Here is a 19,119-nt window from a genome sequence, read left to right as displayed (position 1 = left end):
GGACCTAATGTACAGCATGGTGACCATAGTTTACAATACTGTATTGTATACTTGAAATTTGCTAAGAGAATAGACCTTAAATGTTCTCACCAAACACACACACACACACACACACACACACACAAATGGTAGATATATGAGGTGATGGATGCGTTAACTAACTTTAATATGGTTATCATTTCACAAAATATATGTATATCAAATCACCACATTGTACACCTTAAACTTATACAATGTTACACAATGTTATTTGTCAATATATCTCAATAAATGGGGGGGTTTCAAACTTTTGTACATCAAAGGATAGCATCAAGACAGCAGAAAGCCTAGAGTCTAGTCTGGATAGAACTTATAAAGAATTCTTACAACTCCACAACAAAAGGAGAAACAATCCAATAAAAATTAAAATGGGCAAAGGATTCAAGTAGAAATTTCTCCAAAGATATATAATAGCCTATAAGCACATGAAAAGATGATCAACATTATTAGCATTAGGAACATGCAAGTCATAACCACATGAGATACCACTTGACACTCACCAGAGTGGACATAATTTTTTGTTTGTTTGTTTGTTTTGTTTTTTGCGGTATGCAGGCCTCTCACTGCTGTGGCCTCTCCCGTTGCGGAGCACAGGCTCCGGATGCGCAGGCTCAGTGGCCATGGCTCACGGGCCTAGCCGCTCTGCGGCATGTGGGATCTTCCTGGACCGGGGCACGAACCCGCATCCCCTGCATCGGCAGGCGGACTCCCAACCACTGCGCCACCAGGGAAGCACTGGACATAAGTTTTTAAATGGTAAGTAATAAGTGTTGATGAAGATGTAGAGAAATTGGGACCCTCACACATAGCTGGTGGGAATGTAAACAGAACAGAGGCTGTGGAGAACAGTTTAGCAGTTCCTTAAAAAGGTAACATAGGGCTTCCCTGGTGGCACAGTGGTTAAGAATCTGCTTGCCAATGCAGGGGACACAGGTTCAAGCCCTGGTCCGGGAAGATCCCACATGCTGCGGAGCAACTAAGCCTGTGCGCCACAACTACTGAGCCTGCGCTCTAGAACCCGCGAACCACAACTACTGAGCCCACATGCTGCAACTACTGAAGCCTGCACACCTAGAGCCTATGCTCCGAAACAAGAGAAGCCACCACAATGAGAAGCCTGTGCACCACAACAAAGAGTAGCCCCCACTCACCGCAACTAGAGAAAGCCTGCATGCAGCAACAAAGATGCAGCCAAAAAAAAAAAAAAAAGGTAACATAGAGTTACCATATGACCAGCAATTCTACCTCTAGCTACTTTAAAAGATATGTTCACACAAAAACTTGTACCTCAATGTTCATAGTAGCATTATTCCTAATAGCCAAAAAATGGAAACAACCCAAATATCCATCAACCAATTAATGGATAAACAAAATGTGGAATATCAGTCAATAGTGAATGAATAATAATGAAGTACCGATACATGTTACAACACGGATGAAACTTGAAAACATTTAGCCAAGGGACAGAAGCCCGACACAAAAAGCCACATATTGTATGATTCCATTTATATGAAATGTTTAGAATAGGCAAAGCCATAGAGACAGGAAGTAGATTAATGGTTTCCAGGGGCTGGGGCTGGGGAGTAATGAGGAGTGACTGCTTAATGGGTGGGGTTGCCTTTTGGGTGATAAAATGTTCTGGAATTAGATAGTGATGATGGTTGCACAATATTGTGATTATACTAAAAACCACTGAATTGTACACTTTTAAAAGGTTAAAATGGTGAATTTTATGTTATATGAGTTTTATCTCAATTTTTATACACATATATTTTGATACTGAAATAAATGATGACATGAGTAATAATGGTAACAGAACCAGGAAGTAAAGGGCATCACCTCTTTACTGAGCATTGTCAATTAACAGGAAAGAAACTAACCTTTCCTGAATAAATTGCATTGCAGGACAACCAAATCGCTTTCATTGATCGGGGAAAATTCTTCCCTATGGAAATATTCCAGGTGATAAATGTGGAAGAAATGATGTTAGAAAAAGAATTAGAAAAATATCCTCCTTCCCACCCTTAGTGCAGTAACTGAGTCAGGGAATAATCAATGGGTGGAGTGTCTAGATGAGAGGTTGATAGAGAACTTCACAACAGAGAGATCAGACTGAATTCATTGATCCCCCATGCCTCCAGATGGCTTACAATATGATGAAGTAATCTTGCTATAAAGAGTTGAACCTGCTTCTGACTAGGCCTCCAGAGTTCATTTCCATTTGTAGGTATTCAAGAAATCAAAGTAAAAGTTAAGTGACACTCTGAGGAAGAAAATAGACTTAGGTCTCCTAGAAGCACAGTTTGATCCTAGGATTGTCATGCAAGTGCTCTCAAAAGAAACCTGCAAGGAACTGAGGGAGGCAGAGTAGGACAGGGGAAGAAGCTGAGGCAATGAGTGCTTTCAGTTGAAGTCTAGGCTCTGCCTAGTCCCCTGGAAAGCTCTGGAGCATGGGCACCACTACAGTATTGTCCCTCCTCAGCTCAAGGAAGCTAGGCTTTAGTACCCCTGTCAATCACTGGCTGCGGGCCATGAAGAGAGTGAGCTCGGGTAGGCTAAGAGCAACTTTCTACAAGCAATTGCCCTGAGTAGAGGGCAGCTGTGAGCCCTTACAGCCAACATTCACTGCAGACAAAAGTTGGGTGTGCCAGGGACTTCTCTGGTGGTCCAGTGGTAAAGAATCCACCTTACAGTGCAGGAGACATGGGTTTGATCTCTGTTCGGGGTATTAAGATCCCACATGCTGTGGGGCAACTAAACCTGTGGGCCACAACTACTGAGCTCGTGCGCCTCAACTAGAGCCTAGAGCCCACGTTCCGCAAAGTACAGAGCCCATGCGCTCTGGAACCTGTGTGCCACAACTAGAGAGAGAAAACCCGCAGGCCACAACTAGAGAGACGCCCACACACCACAACAAAGAGCCCGTACGCCGCAACAGAAGATCCCACATGCCTCAACGAAGATCCTGCATGCCCCAGCTAAGACCCGATGCAGCCAAAAATAAATAAAAATTAATTAATTAATTTTTAAAAAATGTTGGGTGTGCCAGTAAAGGGAATCTGGCAGGGCAGCAACACTATCTACTATACAGATAAACAGATTGAGAGTCTGAGAGCCATTATACAGGATGACCAGTGTCAGCAACATGTCATTGACCCAGAATAAAAGGGAGAATGCTGTCCATCAAAACAGACTTAAGAGCTATCACAACCAAATGTTGGGTCTTACATGACAAACAGTAGTAAAACTACACCAAAGAAATTCAACTATGAACTGATATTAGTTTATACCAAGGAACCATTGTTAATTTTGTTAAGTATGATAATGGCATTATGGTATGAAAGTAGCTGTCATATTTTTGAAAGATGCATAACAAAGTATTTAGAAGTGACATGGCAAAATGTCTGAGCTTTGCCTTAAAATACTTCAGCAAAGAAAAAGTAACAAAGTAAATACAGCACAATCTTGGTAATTATTCAATCTAGAGAATGGGTACATGTGAGTCCATTGTTGTATTTCTTTACTTCTGTATATTTGCAGGGATAAATGGGTGGAAGAATCAGACCTGGTGAAACACAACTCTTTGACTAACCACCCACTCTTTTCTAGTCCCAGGAAAGTTCCCAGACAATCTGCTCCCTCTACCTGTGACCTTGGGACTGGAAGAGCTGACAGCACGCAGCAATGAATACCTGCCTAGAGGGGATCCCAACCTGGGCTCCCAACTCTCCCTCTCGAGCTCTTCCCATGCCCCTGCTTGGCCTCCCTCCTCATTGGCCCCCAAGAGCCTCTCACCAAAGGAGAGGCAAGACACCTCACCACCTCAGGAGCCTCATCCCTTCCTGTCCGCGTGAGGCTTCCTCCGCATGGCAGGTACCCTACTTGGGTCAGTAGTCAAATCCTTCACTGGAGGCTGCAGAGCAGGGCTCAGGGCTCAGCACCAATGCACCCTTACTTAATCTCACCTGAGCCTCCAAAACCGGCGCCAGGCACGGAGGGGAGGCAGCAATCCCCTGCCAGCTGGGAGGGTGCCTGCCCACTACCGGCCACAGGCCGCGCAGGCCTCCAGTCTCCTTCCCTAAGCAGAAAGGAAAACTGGAAACAGGGCCCCAGGACTTGTCCTGGAAGTTAAGGGCTATGGAGGGAGGAAGGAGGAGCAAGGAAGTGTCCCCTGAGGCTGCCAGATGGAGAAAAGCTTCCAGCCTGGGGAAGGGGCACGCTGAGCCACAGCAGAGGGAAGCAGAGCCTGTGCTTCTTTCTCTACATTCCTAACTTCCAGTCTTGTTTATTCTTAAAACAGATTGTGCTGGTCAATAGGCTGCCCCTAACTTTGACAATGGGATACAGATGACTAAGACTCTATCTTGGGAGCGGAGCTTCCAGGGGGCTTGTAGAGACAATCACATAAAGAGAACTATGCCCAGGAGTCAGGGCCATATTGGGGGTGACCGGTGTGCTGTGGGCAGCCAGGGGAGCCACAGAGGTAACCCTTCACAGCAGGGTGGGCCCTGGAAATCTCCCAGGCATAGAGCAGAAGCTAAGAGCCACAGCCCCAGAACTCCCAAAGTGGTGGTGAGTGGTGCGGGGGAGGGTGATGAGCCCAAACAGGATTTCAGAAGGACAGCAGAGCAGAATTGCAGGGAGGGGCAGCAGCATTTGGACCCTCCAATGCAAGCTCTGCACCAAGAGGCTCAGGGCAAGGGAGGATGAGGGTCAACGGGGGAGGGAAGCCAGATTTCAGTTAAGCTGGGGGGAAGACTGTGAAAAAGCTGCTGTGAGGACTCCAGTAGCCGTTTCAGGGGGTGGGCATAGGTGGAGAACACCAAGCAAAGTGGTGACAGAGGCCAGATGGCCTGGAGAACTGGCTTTAGAGGCTGAGCTGGAAAACACAAGGCTGAGAGCCCTGAGATTGTGACTTCAGGTATTACCAGTCTCTTATCAGCCCTGCAAAGAGCTCTGGGCCCCTCCAGGTCACAGTGCTCCAGAGAGAGAGGCCCAAGCCACAGGCAATTAGACACAGACCTGCTGGTGCCAAAAACAGCACCAGGTGGGAGATGGCTGTCCCAGTGACTGTCCTAAGGGCCCAATCCTGATGGAGAGCTCCATTTCCCTCCAAAACAGTATCTGCCCAGGACCTGGTCCAGCCTGGCCAGGTCCCCAATGTGACTGGGAAGGAGATGAGGCAAAGAGAAAAACCCAATGTTGATTTCAAATGGGAGCAACACTTTGCCAAGTGTTTTACACCCATTGCTCCTTTATATCAAGTAGTATTTCTGCCTTTCTGTAAGATAACTGTTTTCTACCATGTTATGGAGATGGCTGAATTTTCTCCAAATTCAGAAGCAATGTTTGGCATAGTTTGACTTAAAACATGAACTATATAATACAGTTGAAATTTGGTTTTAGAGACATTGGGGCATTTCGTTTATTTTTACTATCATAAACTGGAGTGTGTGGGTGGGGGATATCCCTGTAAAGATTTTTAACGGAATTCAGAAATTTACATGTATTTAATTTGCTTTTCGTCATTCTTTTTATTGGAATTACATGTGAGAAAGGATTCCTAATGACTTCCTGTCTGCCTCTTCTCCCAAACCCATCAAAAGCAGCAAAGAAAATGAGAAACACGTGCTTTCCTGGTGGTGCAGTGGTCAAGAATCCACCTGCCAATGCAGAAGACACGGGTTTGATCCCTGGTCCGGGAAGATCCCACATGCTTCGGAGCCACTCAGCCTGTGCGCCACAACTGCTGAGCCTGCACTCTAGAACCTGCAAGCCACAACTACTGAGCCCACACGCCACAACTACTGAGCCCGCCTGCTGCAATTTCTAAAGCCCTCACTCCTAGAGCCCATGCTCCACAACAAGAGAAGCCACCGCAATAATGAAGCCCACACACTGCAAGGAAGAGTAGCCCCTTCTCACCACAACTAGAGAAAGCCTGCGCACAGCAACGAAGACCCAACACAGCCAAAAATGAAAATAGTAAAAATTTAAAAAATTAAATTAAAAAAGATTTTTTAAGGCACCCATATCCATTAAAAAAGAAAAAGAAAAGAAAAGAAAATGAGAAACAGCAACTCTCTGTCTTTGATTAAATGAGGGAAAACCTCTAACTCCAAACTCTGAAATAAAATGAGAAAAACTGCCAGGGGCAGGGAACACTGGGCCATCCACAGAGACCTTCAAGGCAGGACCAGTGCAGGACAGACCCATGCAAGTGGGTGGCCAACCCGGGGTGGGGGTTGGGACAAAACAAGAACATTTGATACAGTAGAGTGGAAGGAGATAAGGTGCTCAGAGAGATAAGCGGTTACATGCAGGACTTGGCAAACTGCTGCCTGGCTAACATGGGGAGTAGAGAGGGGCTCCAGGGGAAGCAGCTGCCGCTCTTGGTTAGCTCAGCAGAGGAGAGATCAGCAGCCTCAATCACACACACCTGTCTTATGAGGCTTCTCCATGAAATAATGCAAATACCCTGGCTCCTCCCCACACCATCCTTGTGAAAACAGCTCATCCAAGAAGAATTCAACCACAAAATTAATAGGCAAAGAATCTATACTGCAGGAAAAAAAGAAAAAGGAAAAATCAACAAGTGAAGAACATCTCTCCAAAAGATTTTGTCATAGAAAAGATAAGCATCATAAGCAAAGATACGCCCCCAAGAACTCATAGAGTATACTAAAACTATCACCTCCATCATGCAAGGTCTCAAAGCTGAATCGCAGGTGCTTGGTGAAGCAATGATAGGACAGCAGAAAGAAATGAAAACATTTTTTTTCTACCAAAGCTCAGGAAAAAGAGGGAGAGGAGAATTTGACTATCCCTGAAATAAAGGCCACATATGAAGCCATGAAGAGGGGATGAGGTATTACGGATAACAATCAGGGACAGAGAGAAAAGGATAGAAAATATTAAGAAAGATGAATTGAAAACGAGCAAATCAGAAAAAAAGATTAGAGAAAAATGGCAGACATAGAACAAAAGAGATCCCACTAGACAAATAGTTGGAATCTCTGAAGAAGATAAGCAAGAGAAAAAAAGAAATATTCAAAAATGATTCAGATAGTGGCAGGAACCCTTGTCCATCAGCTGATAAACAGGTAAACAAAATGTGATCTATCCATACAACAGAACACTGTTCAGCCATAAAAAGGAATGAAATTCTGATATATGCTACAACATGGATGAACCTTGAAAACATTATGCAGACCATAGAAGCCAGACATGAAAGGTCACATCTTATATGATCCCAATTATGTGAAATGTGCGGAATAGGCAAATCCACAGAGACAGAAGTAGATTAGTGCTTGCCAGTGGTGGGGGTGGAGGGAATGGGGAGTGACCAATAAGGAGAATGGGGTTTTTTCTGGGGTGTTGAAAATGTTGTGGAATTAGGTAGTAGTGATGATTTTACAATTTTGTGACTATACTTTAAAACCATTGAATTGTATACTTTAAAAGGATAAATATACTAAAATAGTGTGCGAATTATCTCTCAATTTTTTTAAATTTAAGTTTATTTATTTTTTGGTTGCGTTGGGTCTTCGTTGCTGTCCATGGGCTTTCTCTAGTTGCCATGAGCGGGGGTTACTCTTTGTTGAGGTGTGTGGGTTTCTCATTGCGGTGGCTTCTGTTATTGCGGAGCACGGGCTCCAGGTGCGCAGGCTTCAGTAGTTGTGGTATGTGGGTTCAGTAGTTGTGGCTTGTGGAATCTAGAGCACAGGCTCAGTAGTTGTGGTACACGGGCTTAGTTGCTCCATGGCATGTGGGATCTTCCCGGATCAGGGCTCGAACTCATGTCCCCTGCACTGGCAGGCAGGTTCTTAACCACTGTGCCACCAGGGAAGTCCTATATCTCAATTTTTAAAAAAATGATTTAGATGAAAATAAAACAAAAAGATTCAGGTAACTCTTGCAAAACAGAAGAAACTTTGAGTCCACGGATTTAAAAGAGCATCACACCACATCCCAGAAAAGATGCTCACCCATCAGTCAGCACTGAGACATCACCTGCAAAGACACTGAATTTCAAAGATAAAGCAAAGCAACAATCTTGTGGCTTCCAGGCCAAAAAGAAACAAGCACACAAAAATCAAGCCACCTGCAAGGGGTAGATCAAGCTACCTTCAGAATCTCCAAAAAACTTTCACCATCAGCAGATAGTGCAGCAATGTCTGCAAAGTCATTGAGGAAAAAAATGTGACCAAAAATGTCATGCCCAAATTTCACACAAGTATCAAGGCATCAGAGAGATGTTTTCAAAGTTTCAGAACTCATGAAGAGCCTGTTAGAATCTTGCCACTTGCAGTGTGATCTGCAGCATCAGCCTCACCTGGGAGATGTCAGTCAGACACTCAGACTTTCAGACCCCGTCCCAGACCTACTGAACCAGAGTCTTAAGATCTCCAGGTGAACCTTAAGAACATAAAAGTTGGAAAATCACTGTCCTAGAAGACAATTTTCAGCCAAAATGAACAGAAAAACTAGCAACAACAGCAACAAAGTCAGTAGTGAGCACTGAATACATTCACATGTACAACTGAGCCAAAAATGACTGCAGTGACTTTGGTTCCAGGAAATAGACTTCGAAATAATCAAAGAAACCATCTTCAGTAAAGTCAGTAAAGGAGAGGCAGAAATGGTGGAAGATAGTATAAATATGTTGATTTTCTCATCTTTCCCAGCAGAATAGTAACTAGATACTGTCATTAGCTAATAAGTAATAAAAATATATTTAAAGGAATAAGACAGGGTGGAAATACCAAAAACATACTAAATGCTGAATGCAAGAGTCTGGAGGGCTCCTCACTGGGGAATCTGACCCCAAACAATTGGCCCACATCATTACCCACAGTGAAGCTCCCAGTTGACAAGGGCCACCATGTTTTCAAAAAGTCCCCAGTTAGTATCTTAGGCCCCATTCTTAATCATGAGCAGGGAGCCAGGAATTGCTAGACATCTGAGAAAAATGTCGAACACATTTAAACAAAAGAGAAAAGAAGCAACCTGGAGGAAATAGACACTATGCAGGGAGAATATTTTATACATGGGTTAAAACTCTTCAAATTATACACCAAAAATAGTGAATACTACTGTATGTAAATTTTTAATTAAGATTTTAAAAAACTATCATTGAAATCTTTAAAAAATTAAATATTCTTGGGACTTCCCTGGTGGCGCAGTGGTTAAGAATCCCCCTACCAATGCAGGGGACATGGGTTCAAGCCCTCGTCTGGGAGGATCCCACATGCCAGGGGGCACCTGAGCCCGTGCGCCACAATTACTGAGCCTGCACTCTAGAGCCCGCGAGCCACAACTGTTGAAACCCACACGTCTAGAGCCCGTGCTCCGCAACAAGAGAAGCCACCGCAATGAGAAGCCGCCGCACTGCAACGAAGAGTGGCCCCGGCTCACCGCAACTAGAGAAAGCCCATGCACAGCAACGAAGACCCAATACAGCCAAAAATAACTAACTAAATAAAAATTTTTAAATGTCATGCTTAAAAAAAATAAATATCCTTAAAACAAAAACAATGCTATTTTTTTTTCTTCTTTTTGGCGGTACGCGGGCCTCTCACTGTTGTGACCTCTCCCGTTGCGGAGCACAGGCTTCGGACGCGCAGGCTCAGCGGCCATGGCTCACGGGCCCAGGCGCTCCGCGGCATGTGGGATCTTCCCGGACCAGGGTACGAACCCGTGTCCCATGCATCGGCCGGCAGACTCTCAACCACTGCGGCACCAGGGAAGACCAACAATGCTATTTTTTAAAAAAGAAAGGAGGATAGAAGGAAAAGAGGGAGAGAGGGATGGAGGGGGAAAGGAAGGAAGGAATGAAGATTCAGAAAAAGAAAAAAAGGTCTCGGAAATTCAAAATCTGAAAGCATAAATGGAAAATATGCAATGTAAAAGTTGGAAGATAATTTGAGAAACTCTCTCAATAAGGAGGGCAAAAAAAAAAGGGCTGGAAAAGATGAGAAAAATGAGAGAAACTCTCCAGGAGCTCAACCACCTAAATGAGAAAATGGAGGGGAGAAGATAATCAACAACCACAAAAAATAATAATAATTTTAGAAATGTTGCCAGAACTGAAGATCTTGACTTGAAGGTTGGAAGAAAGCTTCAAAAACCTACAGACCCACACCAAGGAAAGTTACTGTGAAATTCCAGAACACTGGGGACAAATAGAAGATTCCAAAAACTTGAAAAGAGGAAAAAACCAAGTCATACACAAAAACATCAAGAATCACAATGGCTTTAGATTTATCAACAACAACTCTGGAGGGAAGAAGACAAAGGAGTAATCATTTCAAAATATTGAAAGAAAATTATTTCCATCCTAGAATTTCATATCCAAGACAAACCAGCAGTCAAGGGGGAAGGTTGAATAAGGATATTTTCAGGCATTCAAAGTCTAAAAATTGACCTCCCAAGCATCTTTTCTTGAAAGGTTACTGTGATGTTCTCCACAAAAACAAAAGAGATAAACAAGAAAGGGGAAGAGATGGGTTAGAAGAACCAGAAGACCCAACATGGAAAGAAGTGATGAAAATCCCCAGGAGAACGTTGAAGGAGAATCTCTTGGTGCTGACTTTCATTGCACCGTCTTTATAACCGGAATACACACGGCCTACTGAGCCTGGTCCTGATTTTCATCTGTACTTGGTTATACAGGAAAAGTTCCTGCTCTGTTCCATGCCCTGCTGCCTGCATCAGCTGAGAACGCTCAGCCCACCACATAGAAATAGCCCCTTCCTCCTATCATAATGCTGCCAGATGTGCAGCACCTGGAAACTCCGGAACCCTGTGGGATTTCCCAACTGTGATGAGACCCTCCAAGACTCACTCACGATCTTCCCCACCACCTTCCCTGAGAGGGAAGTTCTGAGGTATGCCTCAGAATCTCTGTTCAGTGTAACCTCTGGAGCTTCATTTAACAGTGGCCATACTGCCCTTTCCTTACACAGATGGGTTTACTACTCGGGTTTTCAAAGCTATACAGTGCATTCTTTAGGAGTACATACATAGAAGTAAAACCACAAAGAAAAGCAAAGAAGACATACATAAGTGAGGCTAGTGGTTATCTGGGGGAGGTTAGGGACATTGAGTGGTTTGTGGGGGAGGGACAAATAGATTAGTTATGGTTCTGGTAACAGTCTGTTTCCCAACCTGAGAGATGAGTATGCAGCTATTCACTTTATTATTTCCTCTTTCAACTGTAAATATACATTTTCTCTATGTATGTTATATTTCAGAATAAAGATTGTTTGATTTTTTTACATACACATATGCAGATATTCCATGCATATTTTTTTGCCCCAAAATTCTAACTGAAAAAAAAAGTCACCTGCGTTTCCCTGGTGGCGCAGTGGTTGAGAATCTGCCTGCTAATGCAGGGGACATGGGTTCGAGCCCTGGTCTGGGAGGATCCCACATGCTGCGGAGCAACTAGGCCTGTGAGCCACAACTACTGAGCCTGCACATCTGGAGCCTGTGCTCCGCAACGAGAGGCCACGATTGTGAGAGGCCCACGCAACACAATGAAGACTGGCCCCCGCTTGCCACAACTAGAGAAAGCCCTCGCACAGAAAAAAAGACCCAACACAGCAAAAATAAATAAATAAATTACTAAACTCCTACCCCCAACATCTTCTTTAAAAAACAAAGGTCACCTGGCAGATGGTAGTTGCTGTTTCTTTGCAAAATGCTATGCAAGTAAGCAAACAGACATCACTGTTAACTTTCAAATATAAGTGCCTGTCGCAGTTGATGGGGAGATTGGAGCTCAAAAAGAATAAGAGCCCAAGCCCCTGGATGTTGAGTTTGCATTCCCTGGTGAAATGGCAGCAAGAAACTGGGCCAGGATCAATTCTACCACAACACCTCCCAATACAGATTGGGCCTGTACTCTCATTCTACCTGCCAGCTAGACTCACAGCCCTCAGCTGCTCACCATAAACAATAGAAGAAAGTACACACCTCTCATTCAAAGCCACTCTCATCTCCACACTCAAATCTCATGGGGTTTCTCACTGTATTATTCAAGGAACATCAAATACCCTTTCACACTTTGAACTTTTCACTGGTGATTCCCTCTGACTGCAGAGTTATCCCGCCACGCGCCCCCCCGCCCCCAGCATAACAAAATCCTACACACCCTTGAAGGCTCACCTCAAAGTTCTCTCCCTTATAAAACCTTCCCAGATCCTCTGGGCTCCCACACCACCGTGCGTCCCTAATGTGAGCCCCTATCACATTGCACTCAATGGCTTGTCACTCTGTGCTCCCTTTTCTAGATCAGGAGCTCCTCAGCCAAGAACAGTATCTTTTTCTTCTAAATGTTTACCCATCACCAAGCTGAGCTGTGACATGGAGGGAGTGCTAACAAAGGCCTACTGAATGAATAAATGGCATTCTTTTGCAATGGGACAAACTGGAAACACACAGACACTCTATCATCTGAATGATCTTTTTAAATCAAAGAAAATCAAGTGGGAGCTAGAAGTAACTTCATGGGAGACCTAAGATCCCTGGTGAAGCCAGTTCTATAGATGAGCCAGGCCCAGGAAGTGTCAAACACTCCTTATGTGATGGTTCTAGGGCTATGGCTTCCTAAAGGGCAATATTATGTTGCCAGGAAGAATATTCTTTCCTCCAGGGAGACAGTTTTGTCATCTGCAAGAAAATGAACGCTTCCTTGGCAAGGCGAGCTTCCTTATGAGGTACATTACTAAAGAAAATAAGGTTTTCTTCACTGGTAGGGGAACAAACACCACACACACACACACACACACACACACACACAGACACACACACACAGTCCCATCTTAGAAAGCAATACATATGAAGGCAGAAAGGAGGAACAGTACCACACCTGGGGTTTTAACCTCATCAGGTCATATTGTCAACAAAAAAATTAATCAGTCAATCTAAGAAAAAAATGGAAAATTTAATTCAAGCTAAATTGACGATTATAATCCAGGAAAAACATCTCAGAAAGCTCTGAGAACTGTTCCTCCTGTTAGAAGTCAAGGCAGAATTATATAAGTTTTTTGAGACAGAGGGCTGTACATTAAATGACAGTTTACACAGTCCAGATCAAAGCATCATCGTGGCCCCTTACAAGATCAGGAAGGAATGTCATCTTTAAGGAGTTGTCTTGTTGATGCTAGGAGAATATTGTTCTTCATTGTTGAGCAGGTATTTCTGCCAATGGGGAAGCTTTGGTTGATGTATAATGCAGATACACAATGCACAGAGTAGGCCAAAGGGCAGATAAAATTTTTATATTTAAATTTTTCTTGTCTTGCCATAAAATATGAATTTTATTTCACAATATCAAGTGTACCCTGAAAACCCATCCTGAGATCAAGCCAGCCCAAGTCCATGGAAGAAACCCACACTACTATGCAAAAGGTGCCAGAGAAAATTTGCAGCCACCAATCCCTGTGCTGTAGAGCTGATCCATTTTACTTGGACTGAAGTTGTAACATCTTAGGCATAGCAGTGTCACTAAGTGGACATCAGCAATTGGACACATGAGCTGTCTTAACATAGCATGACACACAGTTCACTCTGAAAACAAGTGGGATCAATCTGAAGAAGGGAACTTTCATTTGCTTAATTGGGTGTCCTCCCTTGCTAGGGGCCAAGTTGATGTGAAGGCAAGCAAGGGTCCCAGGAAGGTGAACACTTTGATGTAAATGCTGTAGGAGGAAGGAAGAATGATATTGTTCCCCATCCTGGGAGCAGAACTGAAGTATGGGAGAGGGGACTGGCTTTGGGCCAGGCCTTGTTTTGAGTCTCCTTCCTGAGATGGAGGACCTAATGCCAAGCTCCAAAAGGAGTTGATGTCTTGAGATCCAAAAGGTCCCTTGTGGTCTGACAAGTCCTGAAGGAGGAATTCCTTCCGTGAGCCCTGCATAGCTGTGGCCTCCTGCTATTCCAGTAAGCTCCAAATGGCTGACTGGTAGACAGGCTGTCCCATTCTATCGGAAACTGAGAATCCTACATGTGTACGATGTGCAGGCTGACAGTGGGATAGGAAAAATCAAGGTGATCCACAAAAGAGATCTGATAGGTAAAGCCACCTCCAGCACATTCCAAGAAGACAGTTCGCCAAACAGAATCTGACTCCTCAAAGATCAGGGAAAGAGGGTGGAGGACCAACCAACAATGGAATAATGGAGCTGTTTGACACTTCACTCTGAAAGGTCTGTCAGGCCATATCCTTAGGTTGCAACCACTGTGCAATCCACCCAGGGAGAGTCATGAAGTCATTCTTTTAACAAATATTTATGGGGCATATATCATGTGCCAGACACTTCTGGGCACTTGGGAAGGATCATGGAACCAAACAAAAATCCCTGTCCTCATGGGTTTACCTTCCAGTAGTACAAATAGACAATGAGCATAAAAAATAAATACATTGTATGAGAGCTTGGAAGCGATAAGAAAGATTGAAAAATAAAAAGTAGACCAGAGTAAGGGCAACAAGAGTGCTAGAGGGTTGGCAGGGGTATGAGAAAGCAATTTTAAAAAAATTAAGTCTTGGATTCTTTAAAATGTTTCCTGGAATATTTTATTAACATTCTTGACTTTTATATAAACCATGAATATTATCTAAATTTGTGAGAAAGCAATTTCTAAATAGGGTGCGCCTCAGAACGAGGAAATGACTTTTGAACACATATTTGAAGGCAGTTGAAGGAGATCTCATTCCTTCAGTGAGGAACCTAGCATATTTCACACCTGGAATAGATAATATTTTAACACCCCTCTCCTCCATAAGAAAAATATTTTCAAGAACAATCATGATGAATAATTATGGTAGTTAGAAAAGAAATGCAGAAAGTGAAAACTTTCTTCTATTGAACGTTATATATATAATAAAGTTAATAAACAAATGTCACAGTACCCAAAAAGGGTGGAAAACCATGGTTTTTATATCTACCTAAAGTGATTTAACTGGAAGACAGTTTGCAGTATCTTACAGACACTAAATGTATTCTTACCATTTCATTCAGCAATGACGCTCCTTGTTGTTTACTGAAATAAGTTGAAAACTTATGTCCACGCAGAAATTTACACATAGATGTTTATAGCAGCTTTATTCATAATAGCCCCAAATTTGGAGGAACATAAGATGTACTTTAATAGGCAAATGGGTAAATGAACTGTGATACTGCCATATAATGAAATATTATTCAGTAATAACAAGAAATGAAATGAAAATGGGGACATTGCTCTTGATAATCAACAAAAGAATTATGAGAATGCTATGAATAGTTGTACCAACAACTAGATAACCTAGATGAAATCTTAGAAACCAAAGATCTACCAAGACAGAATTACAAAGAAATAGAAAATCTGAATAGACTCATAACTAATGAAGAGATTGAATCAGTAATCAAAAACCTCCTGACAAATAAAGATGATAGGCCAGATGGCTTCACTGAAAACTTCTACTGAAAAATTCTATCAAACATTTAAAGAAGAACTAAAACCAAAAAAGTGAAGAAGAGGGATTACTTCTTAACGCATAGAATGACAATATAAAGCCAAGACTGCCTTTATATCAAAGCCAGGCACAGATACTACAAGAAAAGAAAACTACAGACCAATATCCCTTATGAACATTAATGCAAAAGTTCTCAACATATACAGGCAGAACTGGAGATAAAGCAAGTTTGGTTCCAGACCACCACAATAAAGCAAATGTCACAATAAATGGAGTCACACAAATTTTTTGGTTTCTTGGTACATATAAAAGTTATGTTTATACTATCCTGTAGTCTATTAAGTATGCAATAGCATTATGTCTAAAAAAAATTGTACACAACTTAATTTTAAAATATGTCATTGCTAAACAATGCTAATCATCATCCAAGCCTTCAGCTGGTTGTAGTAGTAACATCAAATATCACTCATCGGGGCTTCCCTGGTGGCGCAGTGGTTGAGAGTCCGCCTGTTGATGCAGGGGACGCAGGTTCGTGCCCCGGTCCAGGAGGATCCCACATGCTGCAGAGCGGCTGGGCCCATGAGCCATGGCCGCTGAGCCTGCACGTCCGGAGCCTGTACTCCACAACGGGAGAGGCCACAGCAGTGAGAGGCCCGCGTACCACAAAAAAAAAAAAAAAAAGATCACTCATCATCAGGAATTCCCTGGCGGTCCAGTGGTTAGGACTCAGGACTTTTACTTCTGGGGCCCAGGTTCAATCCCTGGTTGGGGAACTAAGATCCCACAAGCTGCGCGGAGCAGCCAGAAAAAAAAAAAAAACAAAACCACTCCTATAGATCACCATAACAAATATAATAATAATGAAATTTTTGAAATATTGTGAGAATGACCAAAATGTGACACAGAGACATGAAGTGAGCAAATGCTGTTGGAAAAATGGGGCCAACAGACTTGCCTGATGTAGGGTTGCCACAAACCTTCTATTTGTAAAAAGCACAATATCTGCAAAGCACAATAAAATGAAGCACAGTAAAACGAGGTATGCCTATACTAGCAAACTGAATTCAGCTGCATATTAAAAGATTATACACAATGGCCAAGTGGGATTTATTCCTGGAATAAAGGATAGCTCAACATATGAAAATCAATCAATGTAGAACACATATTAACAAAATGAAGGGGAAAAACACATGATCATCTCAATTGTTGCAGAAAAAGCATTTGACAAAATTCAACACCCTCTCATGATAAAAACACTATAGAAACTAGGAATAGAAAGAAACTCTCTCAACATAATAAAAGTCATATATGAAAAACCCACAGCTAACATCCTATTCAGTGGTGAGAGACTTTTCCTCTAAGATGGGGAATAAGACAAGGATACCTGGTTTTGCCACTTCTATTCAACATATAATTGGAAGTTCTAACCAGAGCAGTCAATCAAGAAAAAGAAATAAAAGGCATCCCAATTGGGAAAGAGAAAGTAAAATTATCTCCATTCACAGATGACATTATACTATATGTAGAAAACTCCACACACACACCAAAGCGGGGAGTGGGGGGGACCTCTTAGAACTAATAAATGAAATCAGCAAAATTGCAAGGTATAAAATCAACACTAAAAAATTAGTTGCATTTCTATACACTAACAATGAACAACCACAAAAGGAAATTAATAAACAATTCCATTTACAATAACATCAAAAAGAATAAAATACCTAGGAATTAGCTTATTCAAGGGGGTAAAAGATTTCCACACTGAAAACTACAAAACATTGCTGAAATAAATGAAAGAAAACATAGATAAATGGAGAGACAACCCATGTTCATAGATTAGAAAACAGTATTGTTAAGATTTCCACAATACTCAGTGATCTACATTTTTAACCCAATCTCCATCAAAATCCCAATGGCATTTTATGCACGGTAGAAAAATCCATCCTAAAGTTCATATGGAAGTTCAAGGGAACTTCCAAAAAGACAAAACAATCTTGAAAAAGAAGAACAAGTTGGAGGACTCACTCTTTCTGGTTTCAAAACTTATTACAGGCCGGCTCGGCGCCCGCCCCGCGGCGGCCCTGGGGGCGCGGCTGGGCCGGCGGCCCGGGCCCGAAGCGGGCTCGGAGGCTGGGGCGGAGGCGGGGTGGGGGCCGGCGCCCTATGAGCGCCAGGTGCGCTGGCTCCGCGAGATCCAGTCGACGCTCCGTGAGCGGCGCCCGGCGCGCGCCCGGCAGCTGCTGCGCCTCCTGCGCCAGGACCTGGGCCTCGAGGGGACCCTCCTCACAGACATCCTCTACAGGAATGTGGCCTTCCTCAATCTGGTGGACCCCATCTCCCACGACCTGCTTGTGAACCTGGCCCGGGACCTGCAGTGCCCCAAGTCGCGCTGCCCCCGCAGGACTATGAGCTCTGGAAGTCCTCAGACAAGACCTGCCGGCAGCTCATCTACCACCTCACCCCTCACTCCAAGCGGCAGCAGGGGTCCAGCCTGCCCCGAAGGAAGACCCAGAGCTGCCTCAAGAGCAACCTCCAGAAGACTCTGCTGGCAAGGGAGACCGTGAACCTATCGGGGATACAACTGTCGGTGCGGGACGTGCAGCATATCATGCGCTACCTGGGCAGCCAGGGCGCCAGGCTGGCAGTGCTGGACCTGAGCTTCACGGGGCTGAGTGATGAGCTGCTGCACCGGCTGCTGCCCAGCCTCTGGACGCTGCCCCGCCTCACCCAGCTTCTGCTCAACAGCAACCGGCTGCCGCGGGCTACCGCCCGTGAGCTCACTGAGGCAATCAAGGACACCACCAAGTTCCCGGTGCTGGCCCGGGTGGGCCTGGGCAACAACGTGGATGTGGCCTCCCTGCCCCAGCCCCTGCTGGTTGGCCTTAGCCGTAGGCTAAGCCAGCGCACCTCGCTGCCCACCATCTACGAGAGCCTGGACCCAGAGCCTGAGGGTGGCATGGCCGGGGCCACGGCCCTTGCTTCCAGCTGGGGCTCTGCAGCTGCCGGGCCAGGGCCCGAGCCCCAGGCCTGCTGCACCAGGTGACCCGCCACCCGCCCTGGCTCCTGCTTCCTGACTAGCAACGCACCCGAGCACGTGGGAGGGGGTGATGGAGGCAGAGTTACCCCACAGGACCCAGATCCCCGTGCACAGGAGGATGGGCTCATTGGAGACTGGATGGTCGGTCCAGGCTGGAGTCTCAGCCTTCCCTCAGCAGAAGGGGCCTGGCACCTACTGTGCAGACCCCACAATAAAGGCTGATGCCACCTCCAAAAAACAAAACAAAACAAAAAACACCTTACTACAAAGCTAAACAATGTGGTACTGGCATAAACACAGACATATAGACCAATGGAATAGAATAGAGAGCTCAGAAATAAACTCTTGCACATATGGTTAAATGAATTTCAGCTAGGGTGTCAAGACTATTCACTGGGGGAAAGATAGTCTTTAACAAATGGTGCTGGGAAAATTGGATATCCACATGCAAAAGAATAAAGTTGGACCCTTACCTTACACCATATACAAAAATTAACTCAAAATGGATCAAATCAAAGGCCCAAATATACAATCTAATACTATAAAACTCCTAGAGGCATACATTGGGGAAAATATTCATGACTTT

General features: G+C 44.0%; 1 protein-coding gene across 1 annotated transcript; it reads left to right on the top strand.

The window, feature by feature from the left end:
- Window positions 1-2,570: 2,570 nt before the first annotated feature.
- Window positions 2,571-18,539, top strand: LOC307184927 (leucine-rich repeat-containing protein 75B-like; the record flags this gene model as incomplete). The annotated part of the gene is given in 3 exon segments (XM_079918676.1): window positions 2,571-2,589; window positions 17,549-17,895; window positions 17,898-18,539. Coding segments are annotated over 3 exon segments (1,008 nt in total).
- Window positions 18,540-19,119: the final 580 nt, after the last annotated feature.

Source organism: Stenella coeruleoalba, assembly GCF_951394435.1.
Source record: "Stenella coeruleoalba genome assembly, chromosome: 3".
NCBI classification, from domain to species: domain Eukaryota; kingdom Metazoa; phylum Chordata; class Mammalia; order Artiodactyla; family Delphinidae; genus Stenella; species Stenella coeruleoalba.
Note: the sequence above shows the minus strand (reverse complement) of the source record. Positions and strands in the feature narration are given on the sequence as shown.